The following is a 22,477-nucleotide window of genomic DNA, read 5'->3' on the forward strand; positions in this document are numbered from 1 at the left end:
GCCCAAGAGACATCTGCATCTTTCTCACATGATGGATGCCACATTTGGAACACCGAGTTACCATCATTTGCCTGTGAGAACACCAAACGCTCCTCATTAAAAGCTAAATAATACTTCTGAGAAGCTACTTGTGGTTTGCTTTTCTTCTTCAAAGGACACAAAAGGCAGAACAAACAGAAGACAGCACTGTACCTGAGCCGAGATGTGAGCACTGACCCAGAGCCCACAGAGGGTAATCCTGAGGCACTATTGTGGGTAACGGCTACAATTCAGCATAGCAAAGCTGCTATGAGAGCAAGGTGATGGTGGTTAACTTAACTCTTCAAACTGAAGCAATTTTTAAAACATCATTTTCAAAAGACATTCGTGGAGGAAGGAAGGAGAAGTGGGGGAAGATCGCTGTTTGTCAGCATTATTTTGTTTAGCATGGTAGAAATGTTGGGTTATCTGCACTAATTGCTATGGTTAGAACAACCACAGGCTATGATCTGAGAGGGGGAGGAGAAACAAAGTTCGTTATCTCCATTTCTTGCTGTTATTTTAATTTTGGTCAGACGTATTTTTGACCAGGAAACATTTTAATTGGTGAAATAGGAAAGAAAGAGAGGGCATGTCCATTTATTTATTTTCCAATCGACCATGAAAAAAAAAAAAAAAAAAAAAAAAAAAAAAAAGAGTGATTAAACCAACAATCTTTCTTTAATAAATTAATAGCAGCATCACAAAACCCTGATGTGAATGACCCAAAGGAAGTTGGGTAAGAGACAGTGTTTAATCATTCCCAAAAATGTTATCAGCCCCCGGCAGGGAGATAACACAGGCTATAAGGCAGTCCCCTTGTCTGGTTATCTGGAGAAGAACATCCATCAGAACGGGTCCAGCTGAGTAGCAACGCTCGACATATTTACAGTCCCAGTGCTGAATTATTTTAAAAACATTTATAAAAACTCTGTAAATTCTCAGTTCAGGTCTTGTTATTTACATCCCAATAGAGCGGGTGCCCTTTTCGCCCATACAACAGAACTGGCAGAGGTAAGACATGAAGGCTCCTATGCAAAGAGAAGACCTTTGTGTGGTACAAGTTGGAGGATGCTGTGGCCAATGAGCTATTCACACGAGTGCTAGAAGCTACTGAAATTCAACTTATTGCTAAATGCTTTCCATGTCTGTTGACTTCTATATATATATATATATGCGTATATATACGTACACGCACATATATACACACAGACACATATATGGCTGTAAAAGATGAGCTATGAATTCACCCAAGTAAAAAAAAATAAAAGCAGAATTTTGAAAGCAATGCGATCTTTCTGATTTTTCTGTACCACTTGAAATATCCAAATCTGACGCAGAACAAAGGGCGGTCATTGAAGGCACAAGTCTGTGTCAGTGATTTTCCTGTGGGTTACAGACCTTTTTGGACAGGCAGGTGCATTCCCAAGCATTCAACCTGCACCAGCATCAGCAGACCAGCACACACACCATGCACCTTGCTCAGATACCTCGCCTGCCTGCATGGAAGTACTACGGATTTTGCACAGGATGGAATGAAGGACAAGAGAGGGCCACCAGCTTCACTGAATCAAGCTAGACACAAACCAGCAGCAGATGCAACCTGCCTCAGCCAGGTTGTTGCTGTGCACAGCAAAGCAACAGCACTACAATGCACCAGCGTGCTTTCAGAATGTTGTGTTTCTCCTTCACTTGGGTTCAGGAGGGATGATCACAGCAAGCTTAGAGTGCAAACAGTTCACATCAGCAAAATGCAATTTATCCATGCCTTGTGTAAGCTTCTTGTTCTGAGGAATTTCATGGGAGGCTGTTAGCAGTGCTAAATACATCCATGTTAGATGGATGACTGCAGCATTTGTCTGTTAGTTAATGAAGATGTAAAAACATTATGGGTTAGATCTGGCATCACACAGCACCCTGCACAAGGCAAACTGTACAAGTGGCATCACCCAGAGGCACTGTGCCAGAAGGATGTGTTGCTGCCTTTCAGGGTTTGTCTACATAGGAGCACAGAGGGGAATTAATTCCAATTGCTTACGGTGTGAATTAAAAGCAGATTACTTCAATTGCATTAAAACATGATGTGGATGGTTTCATTAAGATATAAGTGGCTTTAACGTGATATAGGATAATTTACTTTGGGAGTGAAATTGAGTAAATCAAACTGAACAGATAATCCAGATTAATCTTCCATATAGACATGTTCCAAGTTGTAATTCCTTGTCTGCTTCCCTGGTCATAGTTTGTTACTGAACCTATAGCAAACTGCTCCAGCCACACACCCTGTCCTGTTCCCCCTCTTTCCCAAGGCTGGGGAAAAAAGGGATCCTCATTTATGCCTCTCTCCTGAGCATCCCCTGGGGAAGAACATCCCGCACCCCGCAGCCTCCTCCCGACCTGTGCCAAGAGCACAGCACATTTTGCTCTACATCCAATGCGTTGTTTTACCCCCAGCACTGCACATCCCTGTCTCTGGGAAAATAAAAGCAAATGCAAAACAAGCTAAAGAGGTGAGGGGAAGGAGAAGGTGAGCTCCCACAAAGCCAGAGCTCTCCTCTCCAGGTCAACCAATGACCTGATCATCCAAACGGTCCTCTGAAGGCAGTGCCACCCATTCTGAGTACTGCTTCCTCCATCCGGGAGCACACGGGTGTCTACAAGAACAGGGGAGAGCATTTTACAAATCTGACACCCTCCATTTTTAAAATGGGTTAAAGCAGATAACAAGTTGGCTCTCTTTCTCATGCTTCTCCTCCAAGTTTGCAAGCGATCCCAACACCACACCAGAAACACATTCCCAACCTAGGATCAAACTGGTGAATGGAGAGGAAGCAGCAGGATGGTCCCTAGAAGTGAAATGTTGCCCCAGGATGCAAGCGAGCCACGACCCTTACCACGACACATCTGGCCAGCTGCCTACAGCTCTCGTGCTGTCTCTGCCAGGTTTCTGTACACTCTTTACACGCCACAAATAGGGGTGAGGATTTAAAGTATATATTTACTGTCAACTTGAAAAAGAAAGTTATACTGACCAAGTCTAATAGCATGTATTTGATATATAACTATTAACGTGCCATTCTGGACTCCAGCAAATGCCACCTGAGATAAATATTCAGCATTTTTGTTCATGCACTGGAAGAAGAATTCAAACATTTTGTCCATGACATATGCAAAGTAACTAGATCTGATCTAGTATTAACAGTAAATATAGAACCTTAAACTTCACTGCAGTATATTAATATATATGATTTTAAGTACTGGACTGGAAAGACAAATCTCTTTTTTTTTTTTTCTCCTTAAAAAAAATCTTTGTTCAGAATGCAGTATTTACATCGTCCATTGACCAACGCTTACATTTTTATACAATATATTTTGGCCACAGATTGCCCATAGCCGAAGGCTGTGTGAGCCACCTTTACACACAGCTCACTCTCTCGCTCACAACATTACAGCTGTTTATGGAGAGCTCTGAAGTCCCTGGTTGCATTTCGAGGCCCTCCTCAGCTTCATCTAGTTCCATGCTGTTGAGTTCATTGCCATTTCGATAACTGGTTAAAGTCAGATCTTTCCCGTATAAAGCTGTCGAAGCAACATTCAGACACTGATTCTGTCGCAGTGCTGATTTTTTGCTGGTCTTGTATTGGCAGCGGATGTAACTGGAGAAAGCCCTGCGGTAGGTTTTATTGAAGAGTGTGTATACGAGGGGATTAACCCCTGAGCAAACATACCCCACCCAAACAAACACATCGAGGAGTTCGCTCAAGAGGTCTTTATCGCAGGCTTCCTTGCAAAGCACGGACATGACGTTAGTGATGAAAAATGGGCACCACATGATGAGAAACAAAAAGAAAACGATGCCCAGGACCTTGGAGGCTCTTCGCTCATTGTTGATGGACTGCATAGTTCCTTTCCGAAAAAGCACTGCCTCCTTACTCACAGGAGAGTTCAAATGCGACGCCCCTTCGTGGTTGTGAAGCATCGAAATGTGCTCTGTGTTGTTTTCTTTCTTGAGGCAGTTCACGCTGCTCCTCCTCTGTTTGGGCACCTCTCCACACATGAACACCGTGGCCTGTCTCTGCAGCACCTGGACGGTCAGGCAATATGTGATCACCATGATGATGAGAGGGATGAAGAATGCCATGAAAGACCCAATGAGGACGAAGTTCTCATCATTGAGGACGCAGGTCCCATTGATGAACACTCTGGAGTCATCCTGCAAACCAATGACTGGAATGGGCATAGATATCCCTAGAAGAACGAGAACGAAAAAGAGATGGTTAACAGGACAGACAGGGATCCAGAGAGGGAGCACAGAAGATGCACATCCTGCATGCATTTAGCCCACTGCCTGAGACTGCCTGACAGAGAAGTTATTACTTCCACATGGAAGATAAAGCCTCACGTAACAACGCTCCACAGAGTGCAGCTCCAGGGTGTGAGCACCCTTCATTGGGAGCAATTACAACTTCATAGCAACACAGCAAAACCAACACAACTGCACTGTCAAGCACTTTTTCTAGTCTTCGTTGGTGTAGGAAAGACAGCCATCCCACTGCTGTGTCACTGCTGCTTTGGGGCCGTTTGAAATCACGGGCACAGGGTAGATATTAGTGAATATTACAAAAGAAAATGATCAAAATGCAAAAGAATGAAGAATTGGAAGCGTGTTTGGTTAAGACATGAAAATAATCCTGATAGAAAAATGGCTACTTTTACCATGGCAACATGGACATCTGGAAGAAAAGCTCCTAGCTTTCTGGATTCTTATTGGGGTGCAAGCAGAGAGTGATCCCTGCATGCCCTGCCTGCCCAGGCATTCATCCACGAACATCCACGAAACTGATAAGTACCACAAGCACTGCTACTTCGATTCCTACCAAAGACACAGCTGGTTTGTCCTGGATTTCAGGACATCAGGCATCCTGGAGCAGCAGCAGGAATCCTGCCCAGAGGGTCTCTGCAGACAGCTGTGTCCATGCTGCTGAGCTCTTTGGCACGTGGGATCTCAGTCCCACACCAGAAGGGACTTGAAGCCTTCCAAGGAAATCTGTCTACACATTGCCAGAAGCAACAACAAAATGTTTTGGAATCTTTTTACCTATGTACGTGTCAGAAGAGATGTGGTGGGCCAGATCTAGCTAGGCCATCATGTCTCACTCAGCCCTGCCTCGAGTCTTTGGCAATCACCAGATGTGATGGCTGTGGTACAGAATGGAGCAGCACTTGGCATTTCAGCTTTGTGTAGATCTGCCTTCTGCAAATTCTCGACCCCATTTGTACCTTCACAATGTGTAGTGCCAATAAGTTCCATTACTGCTTGCCATGTGAGCAAACGACAGCCGGCTTATTTTAAACTTGATAATTTCCTTTCACTCCCCACAGTTCTTCTTCTGTGAGAAATGGTGAAAATCACTCTCTGGTCACCTTTTCCACCTCCCCAATGATTTTATAGACCTGTATCATCTCTGCCTTCTAACATCCCTTTTAGAAGCAAAGAATGCTTTCCTATTACTTTATCCTCATTTTATGCCTTTGGTTATCTTTCTCCATTTCTTTATAAATTCCTCTCTGCACTTTCAAAGGAGCAGCAGAATGGTTCTTGTTCCCTTCTCCCACAGCTCCTGCCTGGCTGTGGGCTTTCCTTCTGCACACATATCTGTAGAGCTGGCCATGCTCTTCCTTCTCCCCAGCAATAACCGATGTTGAGGTCACTGCTGTGCCTGGATGGTTTTTTTTGGATAGTCGTGAGCAGCACAAGTCTTAGAGCTATTCTTCTGGGAGTCTGAATTTCTAAAGAGAGAGAGCAACATGCTAAAGATATTAACCAGGGATTTTTCCCATTCCAGCTAAGTGTTTTCCAAGATTCTGAAGAATACATCTGCAATCTGTCATTACCATATAATTACCATTTGCCAGTAAGTCAGTGAAGGAATTTCTTCTCGAAAAGTAATGAATATAAATGCCTCCTGTGATTACAGCATGCGCTCCTTTAACCCAAGTGATAATCCCACTATTGTTTATCAGCTTACCCTTAGCAAGGTACTTCCTTCCTCTCTAATATATCTTTTAACTTGCCTGTACCAAGTCTGTGTCTGAAATAACCTTCAGCCAATCGCGACACTGACTCTTTATTGTTAAATGCCTCTTTCTGATGCTTTGGCTCCATCAAATACCAGACATCCCAAAAACGGTGGGAGGTGGACCAAACAGCCTTTGCACAAAGAAGAAATCTGATTTAAATCAATGACATTATGCTGGGATTGTATTTACATAGGTAGCTTCATACTTTAGAGTCTTATAAAACACACTTCCCTTGAAACAAACCACAGAAAGGAATACAGGATTATTCATGAAGTATTCATCATGGAATTTAGTGTTATTGCTTTCATCAAAGGAAATGAGATGAGGTTTCACCTCATGGTCACACACATAAAGTACATTCAGGAAGAATGATCTAGTTCTGGGGTATGATGAGTATATACAGGTCAGGAGTGCTGATGGCATTCTAAATCTCTGCATGAGCATAAGATTCCCCAGCACTGACCACAGTGCTGTAGCAGCAGTAATGGGAAAATGCCTGCCACCTCCTTCGTAATAAAGTGGGATTTAAAATAGAGAAAGCACAGAAAAGAGTGAGCACCAGGTCTTTGCTTGCTCCTTCCTCCTATCCAGGAAAATCCCATTACTAAACAGCAGAAGGAGGAAAGATGCCCTCCGAGGAGCTTGCCAACTTGTATTCATTCAGCTGCCAGCTATCCTACAGCACTACTGATGAACAGGCAGCATTCATCTCATCTCAAATGCCTCGCACTTCTCCTTTGCAGGTCGTTTCATTACAGCAGGTACATGTTTTAATCATAGCTTCATAAACAGAACTCTTTAATATGAGCCTTATCACTGATTCACCCCAGGGGGAACCGAGTCTGTTGGACAAAGGGAGCAACTCTACACCCCCAGCACAGAGAAGCAAAGGGCTGTGAAGGTCTCAGATACCCCAGAGAGGCTTCCTTCTGTGGGAGGGTTCCTACAACATCACAGCTGCCACAATCCCAAATGCACAAATCTCTCCTTGCTCACAGCCTGACCTTGGTTTTAATAGCTTACCCCAATCACCGTGTGCTGCATATACCAGTAAGCATCCCTGTAGCATCTGAACGAGGGTAAGCAGGAGTCCCTGCCTTATTTCAATTCAGCTGTTGGAACGAGCATGGAGAAAGCATTATACTCCTCTTGACCCAAATGACCCACAGTACTAATGCTGTGGTTGCCACCGTTCACAGTTTAAGAACAGAGATCACCTGCTCACAGGGCAGCCAACCTCACTCCACCAGCACAGGGGCTGAGCCGACCACTGCTCAGCTCTGAGCCCCGCTGCAGAACGTTCCCCAGACCTCATCCTTGCACCGAGCTGGCACGCTCCTCACCATCCTTACAGCTGTTCTACCATTGCTGCTTCTTGTCATCATCAGAGCTGTTCTCAAGCCAGCAGAGCAGCTCATCAAACAGGGCCAAGACAATGCTGCAGACACAGAGTAAACAGATGCTCTTCACAGATTCCCAATTAATAAAACGAAACCCCAATGATTACAAACATGGCTTTGTAAAACATTTCCCCAGCTTGCTCCAGAAAAAGCCAGGTAAAAAATCCAAATGTACAACCGACACTCACAAAATGTAGGAGTAAATGAAAAACAATACTGTGTTTGTGTTTGATATCTTGTTTTCTTTCATGAAAGCCTATGAGACTGATGGAGATTACTGGAAAGGTGGAGTTTTTCGTGGCTTTTTTCTGCTAAGAAAGGAAATAATTCTCATTCTGTTTCATAACATTCTTGTACGAGAAGAGATTTGATTTCCTTCAGGGATAACAACCTCAGTAAAGGAAACATGAGCCTCCACACTGTTTACTTTGCCTTTCCACATGTGGGATTCTCAGTGTTGAACACAAGTGGAGTCATGTTTTTCTGCTCGTAGCTGGGGGTGCTGGGAGCTCTTCTGGTGTCACAACTGGATCCAAAGCCTGCTGTGAATGATGGTGAGGGCTCTGCTAACGCAGGTGGGCTTTGGCCCTCACCATCACCCTCTTGGCATTTGCACACAATGAAAAGATATCATAGAATATCATAGAATCGCCCAGGTTGCAAAGGACCACAATGCTCATCCAGTTCCAACCCCCTGCTATGTGCAGGTCACCGACCAGCAGACCAGGCTGCCCAGAGCCACATCCAGCCTGGCCTTGAATGCCTGCAGGGATGGGGCATCCACAGCCTCCTTGGGCAACCTGTTCCAGTGCCTCACCACCCTCTGTGTGAAAAACTTCCTCCTAATATCTAACCTAAACCTGCCCTGTCTCAGTTTAAAACCGCTCCCCCTTGTCCTATCACCATCCACCCTCACAAACAGCCATTCCCCTCCTGTTTATACGCTCCCTTCAAGTACTGGAAGGCCACAGTGAGGTCTCCCCAGAGCCTTCTATTCTCCAAGCTAAACAATCCCAGTTCTCTCTTTCATAGGAGAGCTGCTCCAGCCCTCTGATCATCTCAGTGGCCCTCCTCTGGACTCATTCTGTGAGCTCTGCATCTTTCTTGTACTGGGGGCCCCAGGCCTGGACTGCAGGTGAAACATAGAGAAAGAGGTGTGTGCCAGGCATATAGCCTACAGCTGTCACAAAAGCTGCCTGTGCTGCAAAGGCAAGAACATTGCTGTCCATGCTAAATGCTGCCTGTTTAAGTCCATTTCTTTGCCCTCATACTCATTAGTAGGTTGACCTGAATGTTAGCAGCTGCTGTAACTGTGCATTAGTATTAAAGAACTGACTCTCTAAAGACTCTCAGAAAAAAAAGAACACTAAAATAATTCAGTTTGGTTTCTTAACAGAAGCGTCTTGCAAAATGCCTGCATGCTTCTCTAATAATAACTAACAGACAGTGAGCAGCACAAACCCCAGCAGACAGCAGCCTCTTGACTTGCATTAAGAAAGAAAAGGCACTGGTTTTCAGGAAGCGAGCTCTTCAGCGGCAAATTGAAGGATGTCATCTTTGGAAGCATTCAAAAACATACAAATTCCATATTCCCCATATGTCAGCAGACTAATTGCAGTGCATTTCATGTGCTAATGCAGTAACAACGCACCTTCAGGGATGGATTAGGTCTGGTTTTATCGAAGTGTTCTAACAGAACAACGGTGCCAGCCTTGTGTTGGTTTAAAGGCAAAGATAAAAGAGGGCAGAACTTTGAAGGATCTTCCTGCCTGCAAAGAGCACAACTGCAAACAGAGGAACGCAATTACTGCCTGTGCCTGAGCAAGCTGCTGACCTTTACTTAAACCTTGTAAGAGCACCGAACAACCCAAGCCCAGAAGGAAAACTAGCAAATGCCAGCAGAAGACAAAAGAAATAAATGATTTTTCCACCTGCCCCTCTATTTTGCTAAATCAGTTCTCTTGCCTTGTTAAAATCACATAGCAATGCCTGATCTCATGTCCAGGAGCAGCAACCTCAAGTAGGACACAGCAGTATTTCCCCTTCCCCCAGGAGTGGATCTGCTGGGATGGTCAATCCATCTTCTGCACAAAACACAGACTGTCACCACCTGCTGCTGCTCTCCACGGTAAAATATTTCACTGGCGTTTGATGTCAAAATCAAACTAATTTCAGCACCCATGACAGAAATGCCAAGGCAGTTCCCTTGCTACAAACTCAGCTTTTCAACTGCTATGGTCTTCATCACCCCGCTAACTCCTGCTGATGTGCCAGAGAGATTGATGCTCCCTTGGGAATGAAGCTACAGCAGCTCAGGCAGAAGAATGGCTTCAGAGAAAACAACCTTGTAGGCAGTTTAAACAAATGGGAAACGAAGGCAGAAGAAGCCTTAGCGCTGTATTCTAAGCCATAAAGCAAGGTGATGACCAAGGAATAGCCACAAATAGAGCAACCCTTCTTGGTAAGAAAGGTCTCAGCAAACTCCTAGGAGTGCATTAAACCCTCCATTGGTTGCCTCCCCCATTAGTGGTTGTTTTGGCCAACTCTTCCATGAAATGTGACCAAAGCTTTGTTTGCTAACTGGGGCCTGAAGTCTGCAAACAAACACATGGGTGTGCGATCTCATCCTCAAGAACAGCTAAATGAATTGCTCCTAGCAGCCTTATCCATCATTCCCATGCAATATCTGTCCTTAGCCTGTAAGAAAAATACAACGCCTTTTAATACCAGCAATGCCACACAAAGAATGTTCCATCAGTGAGACAGGGAGAGGCTCAGCCGAGAGCTGAAAGCCCTGTAAGGACACTGTTAGGATGACATGCATGAAGGAGGCTGCACAGCCTGCATCTTTGATGGTACTTTAATGCTTTTTCCTCCATCATGAGGTGTGCATGTAGAGTCTGACTGCCTCATCGCTCCTTCTGTATGCTGCATGGAGATTTCCTCTCTCTTTAATCTAATGGGAAAAATGGCCCAAGGTCACCTGTCTCAGGGCAGGATAAGGGAGTCAGGTACATGTTTTAGTGTAAACCTTTCCACCTGCAACAGTGCAAAGCCTGAAGCAAGGAAACATCCCAACTCTGCCAGCAAGCTCACCACCATTATTTATTTTCACTTTCAATTGTTTGGCCGTTTCCGTTGCCTACATTTCTATTTGCAGCTTTTGCAGAGCACTGTCACAAAAGCCCTGTTCACAAAGCACTCAGCCCAGCGTTCCATAGCACCCACTTTTCTCCACCCAGACACAGAACGTCGCTTTGGCTGTTTGCTCAGACACAGGGCAGCTGACTGTGACGCACTTTAGATGCAGAACAAAGAGGACATTGGAACAGATCCACTTGCAAGGCAATTGCCAACAGACGGGAGGACCTCTCGTGTTCCTCTGCTTCAAAACCCAGCCATGAGTTTCGGCTTGTGCAACCTGCCAAATTCATAGCTCAGTGATCAAAGAACCTCTATCATATATTTTGCTGCCAGCATTAACATTTCAGGAAAATGGAATGCAGAACTCCTCTATTCAGAGAGATGCCATGCTTTTTCCTTCTGATTTTAAATTCTGATTGGGGAACAGAATTCAGGATTCTTTACTTGGGATATATTTAAAAGCTTCTTTGGTCCAACTGAAGCAGGATTTGGGAAATACAAACTGACTGGCCTGAACTTTGTTACTTGATTTCATGCAGTGATGCACAGATTATTTCGTGACACTGATACTGAAGGGGGGTGAATTTGCTCAACCCATTTCATCCTCCTGAGAGCAGTGTGAGTTTTCATCAGGCCTTAACAAGTGACAGGTGGGGTGGAACTGGAGGATAACAAACCTCAGGCAGGTTCTTCTCTTCCATTTCATGTTCAGTTGATTCCTTTGTCTTTACAATTCTGCATTAGTTTATGAAATAAAAATAGTTATGCTAAATAAGCCAGAGACGTACCAAGAGTTTTTCTTTCCCTGCTAAAGCAACCTCATTGAGAAATTCTGAGTAGATGGATAAATGCTATCACATGAATTGGGGAGGGCAGAAAACCAACAGCATTTCAGTGCCCTGCTGCTCCACATCCTGAACAGAATTATTGATTCTGCCTCCATCTTCAAAAAAAAGGCATTCAAGGAAAGACTTCTGTGGGTCAGCTGTATCTACAGCAAAAGGATGAGCAAAACATCACCAGAATCCAGACAGTACAGACATCTGCTGAAAGATCATTCACAGCTTCTTCCTAAAAGCATTTGGATGCTGGGGATTAAATCAGCACCCAGTACTGATGGCTCAGAAGCCATGTGTCTGCAAAAGAAAAATGCCCTTCCAGCTCCCTTCCAAGCTCTTTTCACATCCTATTGTGAATTCAGAGCACACAACATCACACAAGACATCTGGGTAGGTGTGAAGCATTCCAACTCCACAACAGAACAAAGTCACCTTACCTGTCCCAGTTCAGTACTTTTGCCTTCAGAGAACAGTAGAGCCTGCAGTGCTCCTGATTTCCATCATCCTGAGCCATCCCCACCCTCAGTAACTCCAGGAAGAAGCAGCCCTACAACTGCTTCCCATCTATTTGCTCAGCCCCAGAGCTGTGTGCCAGTCTGCTTACTCAGCGAACTACACGTGAAGTGTTCTTCATCTGATTTCATTTGGACCCACCATCCAAATCACAGCTCAGCCCTCAAAGTGCATGTGAAGGCTTCCATGTTCAGCAGCAAGCTTATCCAAGGATACATCTGCAGCACGCAGGCAAAAATGTGCAAGTTTGCTCCAGCAGCGGGAGCAGAATGGTTCCATCCCTGGGCTTTTGCAATGTGCTGCTTGATGCTGCTGACAGATGAACAGGGCCCTGCTGGCTGCTCTCTTGGAGCCCCAGTGCAAAATGCTGCATGGGCTCAGAGCTGGCTCTGCCTGAGGGCCCTGCAGGGGAGGCTGTCTGCATGCAAACGCTCATGCATTGAATTCAGCACCTTTCTTTCCTATCCCAGAATGAATTTATTAAATCCAATGCAATTTCACCGCGGGTTGCACTACGTAGAGAAACCACAGCAGGCCTGTACCACATGAAAGTGTGTTTCTAACATGTTCCTGTTATACTCATGAAGAGAGAAGGTGTGTTTCCTCTCTTTTTTTGCTTGTTTCCATCAGCATTTTCCTTGACAAGCTTCTTCAGAAACAGACCCTGCAGCACCCAGACACCAAGGATCACACAACTGGAAAGCAAAAGCCAGGAGAAGTTCAAGCAGTTCAAGCACCTGAAACATTATTTTCCTCGAAATACCACTCAGGAAGTGGCAACTGCTTTACAAAAGAAAAGGTAAACATTAAATACTTGTCAGACTGCTTTTTATTCAAGAAGCCAAAAAAAAAAAAAAAAAAGCAGCAGAAGGAAGAAGTCATCCAACCTTTCTCACCTTGCCCCAAATGCCTCTTTTATAGACTGCACAGAAATAATTCTCCCCCAAATGTTTTTCTTCACATAATAAAAAATACTACCATCATCTTGCTATCATTTTTCCTTTTCTTATCTATTTTACTGCTGCTTTATTTACCACGTTTTTTGTTTTTTTTTTTAAATCAAGGTAACACAAAATTGTCTTCTTTTATGCCTGCTCCTCATTCGCTATGACTTCCAACTCTCTAGCTCAGCCCCAGCAACAATTTGGACGTAGTGGAATGTAATACAGGCTATAAAGCCTGCACCGGAGGCAATAAATACCTGGCAGTTAGCTGCCTTCAGACCCACACTGCCTTACTTAAACTGCAAGAAGTTTAACTGCGGCAACAGCAGCATAGACCTCATTTGTGTTGGCCGGGTTTTACGTTCAGATTCTTTGCTAATGCTATTTTCTGCTTTGTTTACACTGCAGTGTTACAGTTCCATTCGTCTGCGTTACCCTTGTTATTGGCATATTGATATGCACACAGCAGCACTGCTTCTGCATGGGAAGCGGTGGGATTCTGGAAAACGACCACTTACTTTTTGGCACCCACCAACCACAATGAAAGTCATCATCTGTTATATTCAGTCATGCAGGCCAGGTAAATTAATTTGAGTACCCCCTTAAAAATCCTAAATGAAAATCGGAGGAAGACTGTTATTCATTAAGACACGGTTAAGATCGTGAGCCGCATTGCTTACCTATGGATATGGTCCAAACTGCAGCAATTTTCATAATAGCCTTGGTGCGGGAATTGAAGCGGCTGTGCTCAATGGGATTGCGTATTGCTACATACCGATCAAGAGAGATGGCACAGAGATGCATTATAGATGCAGTTGAAAAGAGCACATCTAGGGAAATCCATATAGGGCACAACTGTTTAGGCAAAGGCCAAGCATAATCTGAAACATAGAGAGAAAAGAAATGAAAGGAAAAAAAAGAAAAGGAAATAATTTGGGAAGCTAGGCCATCATTTCCGAGAGCTTTTGGGTATTTTCACTCTACAGTACCAGAAAGGGCCATGTGCATGAGGAGCAGACAAGGAAACCTCTCTGGGGGTATTCCCCCAACTCCGGGTGCTCCACAAACCCACAGCCAGTTCTACACAGCTGTTTTCCAAGACTCCTTCTGGCAGTAGTTAAACATGAAGAGACATTCATTGGGCAACGCCTCAAGGTGGCCATTCCCACTACCGTCCTCTTCTGCATTTTTCCCCAAACCTTCTACCAATACTCCATTTAATTATCATTGGTTAATCACAGTTTTTCAATGGATTACATAGTGCTGGGTGATACGAGCTTTAATCAGATTGATTCTACTCTTTAGTTTCTGTCTTCCCAGGAGACAGGTAGCCAACAGCTCTCCTGCTGACAATCCAACCACCAGCCAACGTTCGCTACTTCTCTTAAACATTCTCCCCAGCTGGTTTCCCTTAAAAACAGAGCAATACTTGCCACCTCACATAGCAGCTGGGATTGAGTGGCTGAAGTTCAAAAATTGCTTTGGGGGTAGAACTGAGCGGTACTGTTTGGAGGAACAAGCAGACCAATAGAGAGGACTGACAGCCACGTCCGACAGCAGCTGGCACACAGCTGATTTGGGAGCCTGCGTTTGTGAATTAGTTTACTCAGGGCTGAAGCACGGCTCGAGAATAAAAGTGACCCAGAGAGATCCTCAGGAGGCACCGGTATTTCAATTAAAGCTCAGAGAAAATTGATTTTTGGATGATACTCCTTGTGTGCTAATGCCCAGAATGGATTGTGTGAGATCAGTGGTGCATCTTTGCCAAGCGTTGGGCTTCTGGCACACATAGCAAAATAAATCAACAGTATCTACAGCAGCTGGAAACATGAGAGATTTCATAATAGTTGCATAATGAGATATTCTTGTATCTTCATTCAGAACACAGATATCTAAACCAATCTTGAAGTCTACCCCCATGACCAGCGATATCACACTACAAAACCACTGTTAAAGGTAAGAAAGCTGCCACTCCATGTTATCAATCTCAAATGGAAAGTGGGAAATACTAGGCTCAGAAAGCATATTTTGAAACAAATGACTCACACAAAGAAAGACCCGTATTACCTTAGATGCAAAAACATAAGATGAATGGAAGCAGAGGAAATGATTAAGAGTTGTCCTGATGGAGGCCATGAACACTTCTCAAAGAGCAGACGCTCAAACACAAGAGCTCATTTAGCACTGGGAAATCCACAGAACTGCTGAGTAACTCACAGAACCCACAGCAGAAGAGCTCAGGCCTGGGGAGATATGCCTGCTCTTCCAGCAAATCTGCACCACGCCTGCTAGAGGGACTGACATTGGATTGATAGGAAACTGACACTGGATGGATGTGAAAGCAGCAAGCATTTAAGAGATCCTTACCAAAGCAAACTAAGTGCTGTGCAGCTGGAGCCTCTCCACTTCAAAAAGCACCTCTGCTCTAAAGATCCATTGAGCTTGGTTAAATTATGACTTCATGAAGCAATGATCGAATTCCAAGCCTCCTGCTGTCTGTTGCAATGAGCTTAGGACATCACTGCCATTAACCTGCAATTTTCAGAACTTTAGGTAAGCACACGTCTGATTTGCTGCTTTGTCAAGGATGTCCTTTGAATTCCAGTTCTGCTCCCTGTCAGCAGCAGGAGGCTCACACTGCTGCAGCACTTCAACGAATGCTCCAGGGGAGAGCGAGCCTCATCTCCTGCAGGTGCTACAGGTGCTTTTGCTGCCAGCCCAACCTAAAATCCATTCAGTCCCCTTGCTGCTTTTACATCTGAGTTGAAGAAAAGCAGTGGGGAACGTGCTGTGATGGATGGAGCAGTACTGGGGAGCAGACTTGGGGCGACTGTGGCTGTGCAGCGCTCTCTGCCCAGAGGGATGCCAATGAGATGGCTGGGTCTCCCCTCCAGGCAGGCAGCCAGGACACCCAGGTGTCCCCAGAAAGCTCCAGGCTGCCCTGTGTGTGGGAGCACTGCCACAGCAGCAGGCACCTTCTGATTCCTGACATTTACCAGACCTGGAAAAGGTTTCTACAGCAACCATTTTTCCATCGTTGCTGGATGATGAATAGCCTCTGCTCCTTCCTTTCAGCTAGCTGAACACTTCCCAGAGCTGATTCCCACTGGAACTTCTGCCGTTGCTGCAGACTGGGCAGCGGCACTATACCCAAAGAAATTAGAGGAGCAAAAGCAGCCATAAGTGTTCATACTCATGGGGAGAGCTGAGGTGCTCTGCTGTCAGCCTTGGCACAGCATGAACCACCACCTGCCCCGGAGCTAAGCCTTTTCTCACACACAGCTGCAAACAGATGAGAGCAATGGTGCCCAGAGTTAGCACCCAGATAAGCTGTCAGGATGTGTGTAAAGACAAAGGTGATCTGAGAGCCTTCCTAATGGCTGGCCCTTTCAGTCTGCAGCATCCCAAGGCACTCTGTTGCACTTCTGGCTGAAAACGCAGTTAAGTGAGGAGATGTTTCACCTTCCTTGGAAGTTTCTTAAAATGATCTGCGATAATAAAATGCCACTCTGGAAATGTGTAGAATGGCAGCTTGTCATGCATGATTACACCTTGATGCGAAGGGCAGAACATAATATCCTATCTCAGAACACAGTTACTTCCATGCAAGCACGGTGTGTGTGTTTGAAAAACACCTACGCAGCGCATGAAGCCAGCGATCTGAGCCAAGGGAAAAAGAGTTGATGCTATTTCTGTTGAAATAAATGTACAAAACATAGGGAACGTATCCCGTGACTGAGTCAAGATGCAAACAAAGATTGAAAAAAGCAATGTTACACATTTAAAACAATCTTACCCTCAAAAAGGCTCTATCTACAGAAGGTAACATTTCTCTAATTAGTTCTATTTTCTCTCATTCCACAGAATTGCATACACAAATGATAGAAATTACCATATAATTAGAATTGCAGAGGACTGAGTGCAATGAATTCTTGGACCACAGCTCTTCTAAGCTTTAGTAAATGCATCTCCAATTGAAAGCATGAAAACATCTCAGTCTAAGTTTGCCTCTGGAAAGAATGAAACGGTGCTAAGCACCTGGATAGCAACCCCCAAATTCTTTGGAAGAAACTCTGAGTTTTGTGCTTTGAATTAATCTTTGCCATTGAAATCAGTCTAACATTAAATGCATTGGCTGGTAAAGCTGATGGAAGAAAATTAGGAAATTAGCAGGCCAGAACAAAGGGAGATATTTCTTCACCTACTGCATGAACCAACTGCGGATTTTTTTGCTTCCAGACATTTTATGGATGCCAGAAGTTTCTACTGGACAAACTTGTAGAGAAAAGTGTATAGAAGTCTACTGCAGTGATATTGTTTTTAGATCAGAGGTTCTGGCTCTGATTGGGATAAAAAAACAATGCATGGAATCCTATAATCCTATCCTATGTATCCTATCTTCAGCTTCCAGCGCTGAAGAGCATCTCATGGAACCCAAGTGGCCAAGGTTCCTCATCTCATGGGAAACATGGGTCAAAAGACTCATACTGAAGCAGGAGTCAAGGTAAAAACCCATGGTGTGGGTTTTTTTTATTTACCTCCCACACTTCAATGAGCTGAAAAAGCAAAATGCAGTTCGTGTGTCAACGAACAGCTGAGATGGCACTAAACATTGGCAGCAAAGTACAGAAAATCAAAAGCATTTTGGCAAAGTTGTAGACCATCTCTGTCTGCAGATAATTTGCTGTCAGATGAGAGTGCCCTTAATTTTTTTTTTTTTTTTTTGTGCTTTGCATCAAGAAAGATGGCAGCAATTAAATTTAATTGCTTTTGTCAGAGGTTTTATATATATGGGTTAAAAGCGTTGTATAACATCGTTGTCACGGTCATTGTGCACGAGAGTCAAAATCAGAGCCACTGCAGCAGGAGGGGACTGAACAATCCAAAACACAGCGCAGGAGAGCAACATTAAATACGTGCAATGGTAAAACAATTAATCCAGGCTGTAGGAGAATAGCTGAACCGGATAAAAGCATTTGAACCTGTGGATGAAATGGTTGTGGGATTGCAGAATAGGCTGAGGCTGATACAAGAGCCGCCTCCCCTCCTCCCCAAAGGCACCAATATGATCTCATGAGCTTTCCACAGCCCTCTGAGCTCAGCTGGAGTCGATACCATTTGGTGAACACATACACACAAACACACCCCACGCTACAAATGGTCTTGCCCACTCTATTTACATTTAGAAAAGTTGTTACTGTTTGTACATATTGACTGCTTTATAGCACAATCTGCCCCAGGATACCTCCGGGGAATAGGCAGTGCAATGCTCAGGGCAGAGCTGGTATGATGCTGGGTGACAAAACACCCGCTTACACCACAATAAAGCAAAGAGTTATGTAAAATTCATCACTGTCGCTTCAAAAATTGTTCATGGCAAACACAGCGAGCTGCAGCAGTCACTGCTTTTCCAGCCATAAACAGGAATTTGGAAAAGGCTTCAGAAGAAATTTATTGTGTTAAGCCAGCGCTCTGTAACTGTTGTGACAGATAAAAAGGGGAAAATATCCTTCAAAATCACAGAAAAAAAGAATAAGGCTCCTGATTACATTTTATATAAATAAGCATATACATATAATGCATGTATAGATCTAAATGCATTACATACATATACATAAACGTATAGAAAGCATACATAGAGAAAAAACACTAAACCAAGAGGTGCTTAATAAGAAGAACTAAAGATGCTTACCAGTTCAGATACAGCCTCTCTTAACGTTGTTTGGTGGCTTCACCAAAACTTAAAAATCACAGAATTATTTCTTGCACTGGGGTTCTGGCACATACTGCCTCATTTTAACTACTGGTAGCTTCAAACTAAGTGAATTAAAAATGGAAGAAAGTCATTATGTTTGAACTGAACTCAATCCCAGCACTGTGCACCATTCCCAGCTGTTAAAATGGCCACAAAACATCTCTATAATGTGTTCACAGAGGCTACCTTGGTGTATCTGAGAGGAGAAGCCCAGAAGGCATGGCCAAAAGATTGCACGACATTTTCTGGTAGATTCTGCATCTTTTCAACATTCTCTTACCCACTGCAGGGAAATACACTACTGTGGGCTGTGGAAAAAACCAACCTTTGCTCCATGGCCAAGTGGTGGCACTTAGTGACGTGGTATACGGTGGTGATGGGTTGATGGTGGGGCTTGATGACCCCTAGTGGTATCTTCCAACCTTAATGATTCTATGCTAATGGTTGTTTTATCCCATTGTCACCTGTTGCTACTGGAGAACTTAATGCAAGCAGACTTTCCAGTATTCACTACAAAGTTTCACGGAAGCCACAGGCTTTACAAAAATAGAAAGCAGTTACATAGGGCTTTAACATTACTGCACTGCATTATTCCCAAGGGACTAAAGAATTGAAATGATTTTAGTCTTCTCTCTCTTATCTAGAAAGTGAAGTATTTCTTCGCCCAAAATAGCGTATCAGCAAGTGTAAAGCTACATATCTCCTTTTTGCTAATTTATTTCCTTCAAATTTACGTAGAGAAATAATCGAGAGACATTTGTGTCATCTCGAGAGTTACACGACCTGCCATGTCAAAAACCCCCACGTTCCTGAGAAGTACAGAACGTCCTGCTCAACCCATACAGCTCTCAGAGATTACCACCACATCCACAGAACAGACCACACTCATGCAACCCAGATTCCTGGCTGTAGGAATAGCTGATCTCAAGGGCAGCAGTGCCAATACTTCTGATTTCATCACCAGCAGAGTGGAATTGAATGTTTCTCTAACATATCGAACTCTTGGATGTTGGGTTACATCAGAGCTTAAGCTTTTAGTTTGTGTTTTTCTGAAGAAAGCTATTTAAATCCCTTAACAAACATGTATTTGAGCACAGCCAAACACAAGGACACAGTGTCCATGCAAAGAAACTCCAGATGCAGTCCCAGATACTCTGAGCAGGCTGTACTTTCGAACACAGTGAGCCCCCAAGTGTCCCAACAGATGCTCAGCAGAGGATGGGCTCTCGGGTAATATGATGACTAAGGGAGTGGAAGGTAAAAGAAATGACCAAGAAAGAGAAGGAGGGTGGAACACCATTTGTGACCAGAGCTTGAACATCTGCACCTAGATGATGATATTTTGCTATCATTTTTGCTATGATATTGTGCCACACTACACAAAGGATTTACTTGTGTCTGTGCTACAGCCCACATCCAAGTCATAGAATCATTAAGGTTGTACAAGACCACTCAGATCACCAAGTGCAACCCCAACCTTCCCCACCATGCCCACTAACCACGTTCATTGGTGGCACATCTCTGCTGTTCTTGAACACCTCCATGGACGGTGATTCCACTCGTGCCAGTGCCTCACCACTCTTTCTGAAAAGAAATGCTTCCCCCTGAAATAAGGTTAGACTGTCCCACTCTGGGAACCTGGACTAGCTCTGGTGCTGGTGAAAGGACACAGATTTATCCAGATAAGGTGTTTTCAGGTATTTTCTCAATCTGGCATACCTTGCATTATGGTCAGTATTTTTCCCCATATCCTAATACTGAGTTATTTGTAAGGAAGAAAAGAAACACATCTCAAGGAACAGAGCATAACACAAGGCCAAAGAGAGATCTGTAATTTCAAAAGCAGCCATTGGCTTTGCCTCCTTTTTGTTTACACAATGGGAACAGGAGACACGGCCACCACTTTGGCCTATGCTCAGTGTGGTGACATGCTAACAGCACTCTGGTTCCAATGCAATGTTCAGCATGTGCTTAAGTGCTTTGATGGATTTAGGAACATCAAAGCTGTTCAGTGAATCAGCTCTGCTTCTTACTGTGTAGCACACCTTCCTCAACCACAAGACAGCTATTAGGGACAGTGGGTTAATTATCTGGCTGAGCTGCTTGCCAGTGTGAGTCACATTCTTCTTGCCTGATGAGGTTAAAAGCCAGCACGAGCAGTCTTTGCTAAAGTGTGCTCAGTAAAACTGACAAAGGCAAGAAATCACTTCAAGCAAAAGAGATAAGCTGTATTTTGGTCATGCTCACAGACATCTATTTCCAATTCCAAAATATCTCAGGAGGGCTTGCAAAATGCATTCCCTTTTTAACTTCCTCCAAGCCCATTGCCATGTCTGATTCTTTACTCTTGCACAGGTAGAAATGGCAGTGTGGGAGCGCTCCAAAGAAGCAACTGCAAAATACAATTTGTAGGGTTTTCTAGGAAACCCCAAAGTTCTGCTCCAAATCCATGAGTGCCACCTGCTGTCCTCCTACCACTGAATGCCTTGTTGACCACCACACCCTGGTTGCTTCTGAACAAGAACAGATGTACCTTTCACTATGGGAGAAGTACCAGTTTGGAGTTCACCCCTTTAGAACTTCTGCTGTGGGAACCTGAATAGTGATAGAATATTTTTGGTGGCTTTCACACTGAAATAATTTGCTAGCCCAATGTTTTTTGTACTACCCGCTTATTTCAGCCCCAGAACCATCACCATGGCAGAGCAAAGGAGCAGTTTAACTTGGACACAGCTTGTTGATAGCTGCCCATGCATGCAGGATGCTCGAGCTCTGTAACCATAGGAGGGAATGAAGGCACCTCCCCTGGCAGTGCAGGCTGAAGTAGCCCAAAGAAACTACGCATCCAGATTTGGAGCTGTATAACCCAGATACCTCAAGTGACACCAGCAATTCGGTGCTTCCCCATTTTGTGAGAACACAGGAACACTGGAGGCTCCTTTTACAGGTCTGGAAAATCATTTTCCACAGCAGGACTGGGTCTGGAAGCAATATTAGCAACGTGGTGCCTGCTGGAAAGCACATTTCTCTGTCAGCAGAACAGCAGCTTTCCTAGACAGCACAGACAACTGCAGGACAAGGACATGCAAGAGGAGACCCCCTGGTGTGATCTGCTCCACTTCTGTAACCACAAGAAAATACCAACTTTAAAGGCTCTCATCTAATCGAGCCTGCCTGCATTGAGCTACAGACAGAACCACACTGAGGACATCTCTACAGTAAATCTCGGAGAGAAGACAGCTTGCAGACTTCATGTAGGCATGTTGCAATGTTTCTTCCTTTCTGAAAGTCACAAACCTGCAGGCTGACTCCCTCCTCAGCCCAGGAGCAGGCTATTGGCAACAGATAGAACTTCTGCCTCTCCTGTAGGATCTCTGACACAGCACAAGCTGGAATCAGCCCTTCAGTCCAAGCACCTACCCAGTCATTGGGTTTGACAGCCCAACTTGGAACACCACAAAATAGGATGCTAAAGATTAGTATTATCGTAAATAGTTTGTACGTAAGGGGAGATTTAGACTGGATATAAGGAAAAAGTTATTTGCAACAAGGGTGGGGCGGCAGTGGCACAGGGTGCCCAGAGAGGTGGTGGTGCCCCATCCCTGCAGACAACCAAGGTCAGGCTGGATGAGGCTCTGAGCACTGATGGAGCTGTGGGTGTCCCTGCTCAGTGCAGGGAGTTGGACCAGCTGGCTTTTCAGGGTCCCTTCCACCTCAAATGATTCCATGATTGTATGATCAATTAATCCTGACTTGACGTCCCTCCCTGAGACACAACGTAGG

At 44.4% G+C, this 22,477-nt stretch overlaps 1 protein-coding gene across 5 annotated transcripts in view; it reads right to left on the minus strand.

Annotated features, from left to right (window-relative positions):
• Positions 1–3,285: 3,285 nt before the first annotated feature.
• Positions 3,286–22,477, minus strand: part of HTR2C (5-hydroxytryptamine receptor 2C) — a 194,349-nt gene continuing 175,157 nt past the window's right edge. For 4 of the 5 annotated variants that reach the window (XM_031594181.2, XM_090150395.1, XM_090150396.1 and 1 more), the window contains exons 3-4: positions 13,620–13,820; positions 3,286–4,266 (exon numbers count right to left, since the gene is read on the minus strand). In XM_031594181.2, the coding sequence (XP_031450041.1) occupies positions 3,434–4,266; positions 13,620–13,820 (1,034 nt within the window). In that variant the 3' untranslated portion in view covers positions 3,286–3,433. The remainder of the gene's footprint in view (positions 4,267–13,619; positions 13,821–22,477) is intronic. The other variant, XM_090150398.1, reaches the window with a different exon arrangement.

The sequence above is a fragment of the Phasianus colchicus genome, chromosome 14, assembly GCF_987193195.1.
Source record: "Phasianus colchicus chromosome 14, bPhaCol1.hap1.1, whole genome shotgun sequence".
Taxonomy (NCBI): Eukaryota; Metazoa; Chordata; class Aves; order Galliformes; family Phasianidae; genus Phasianus; species Phasianus colchicus.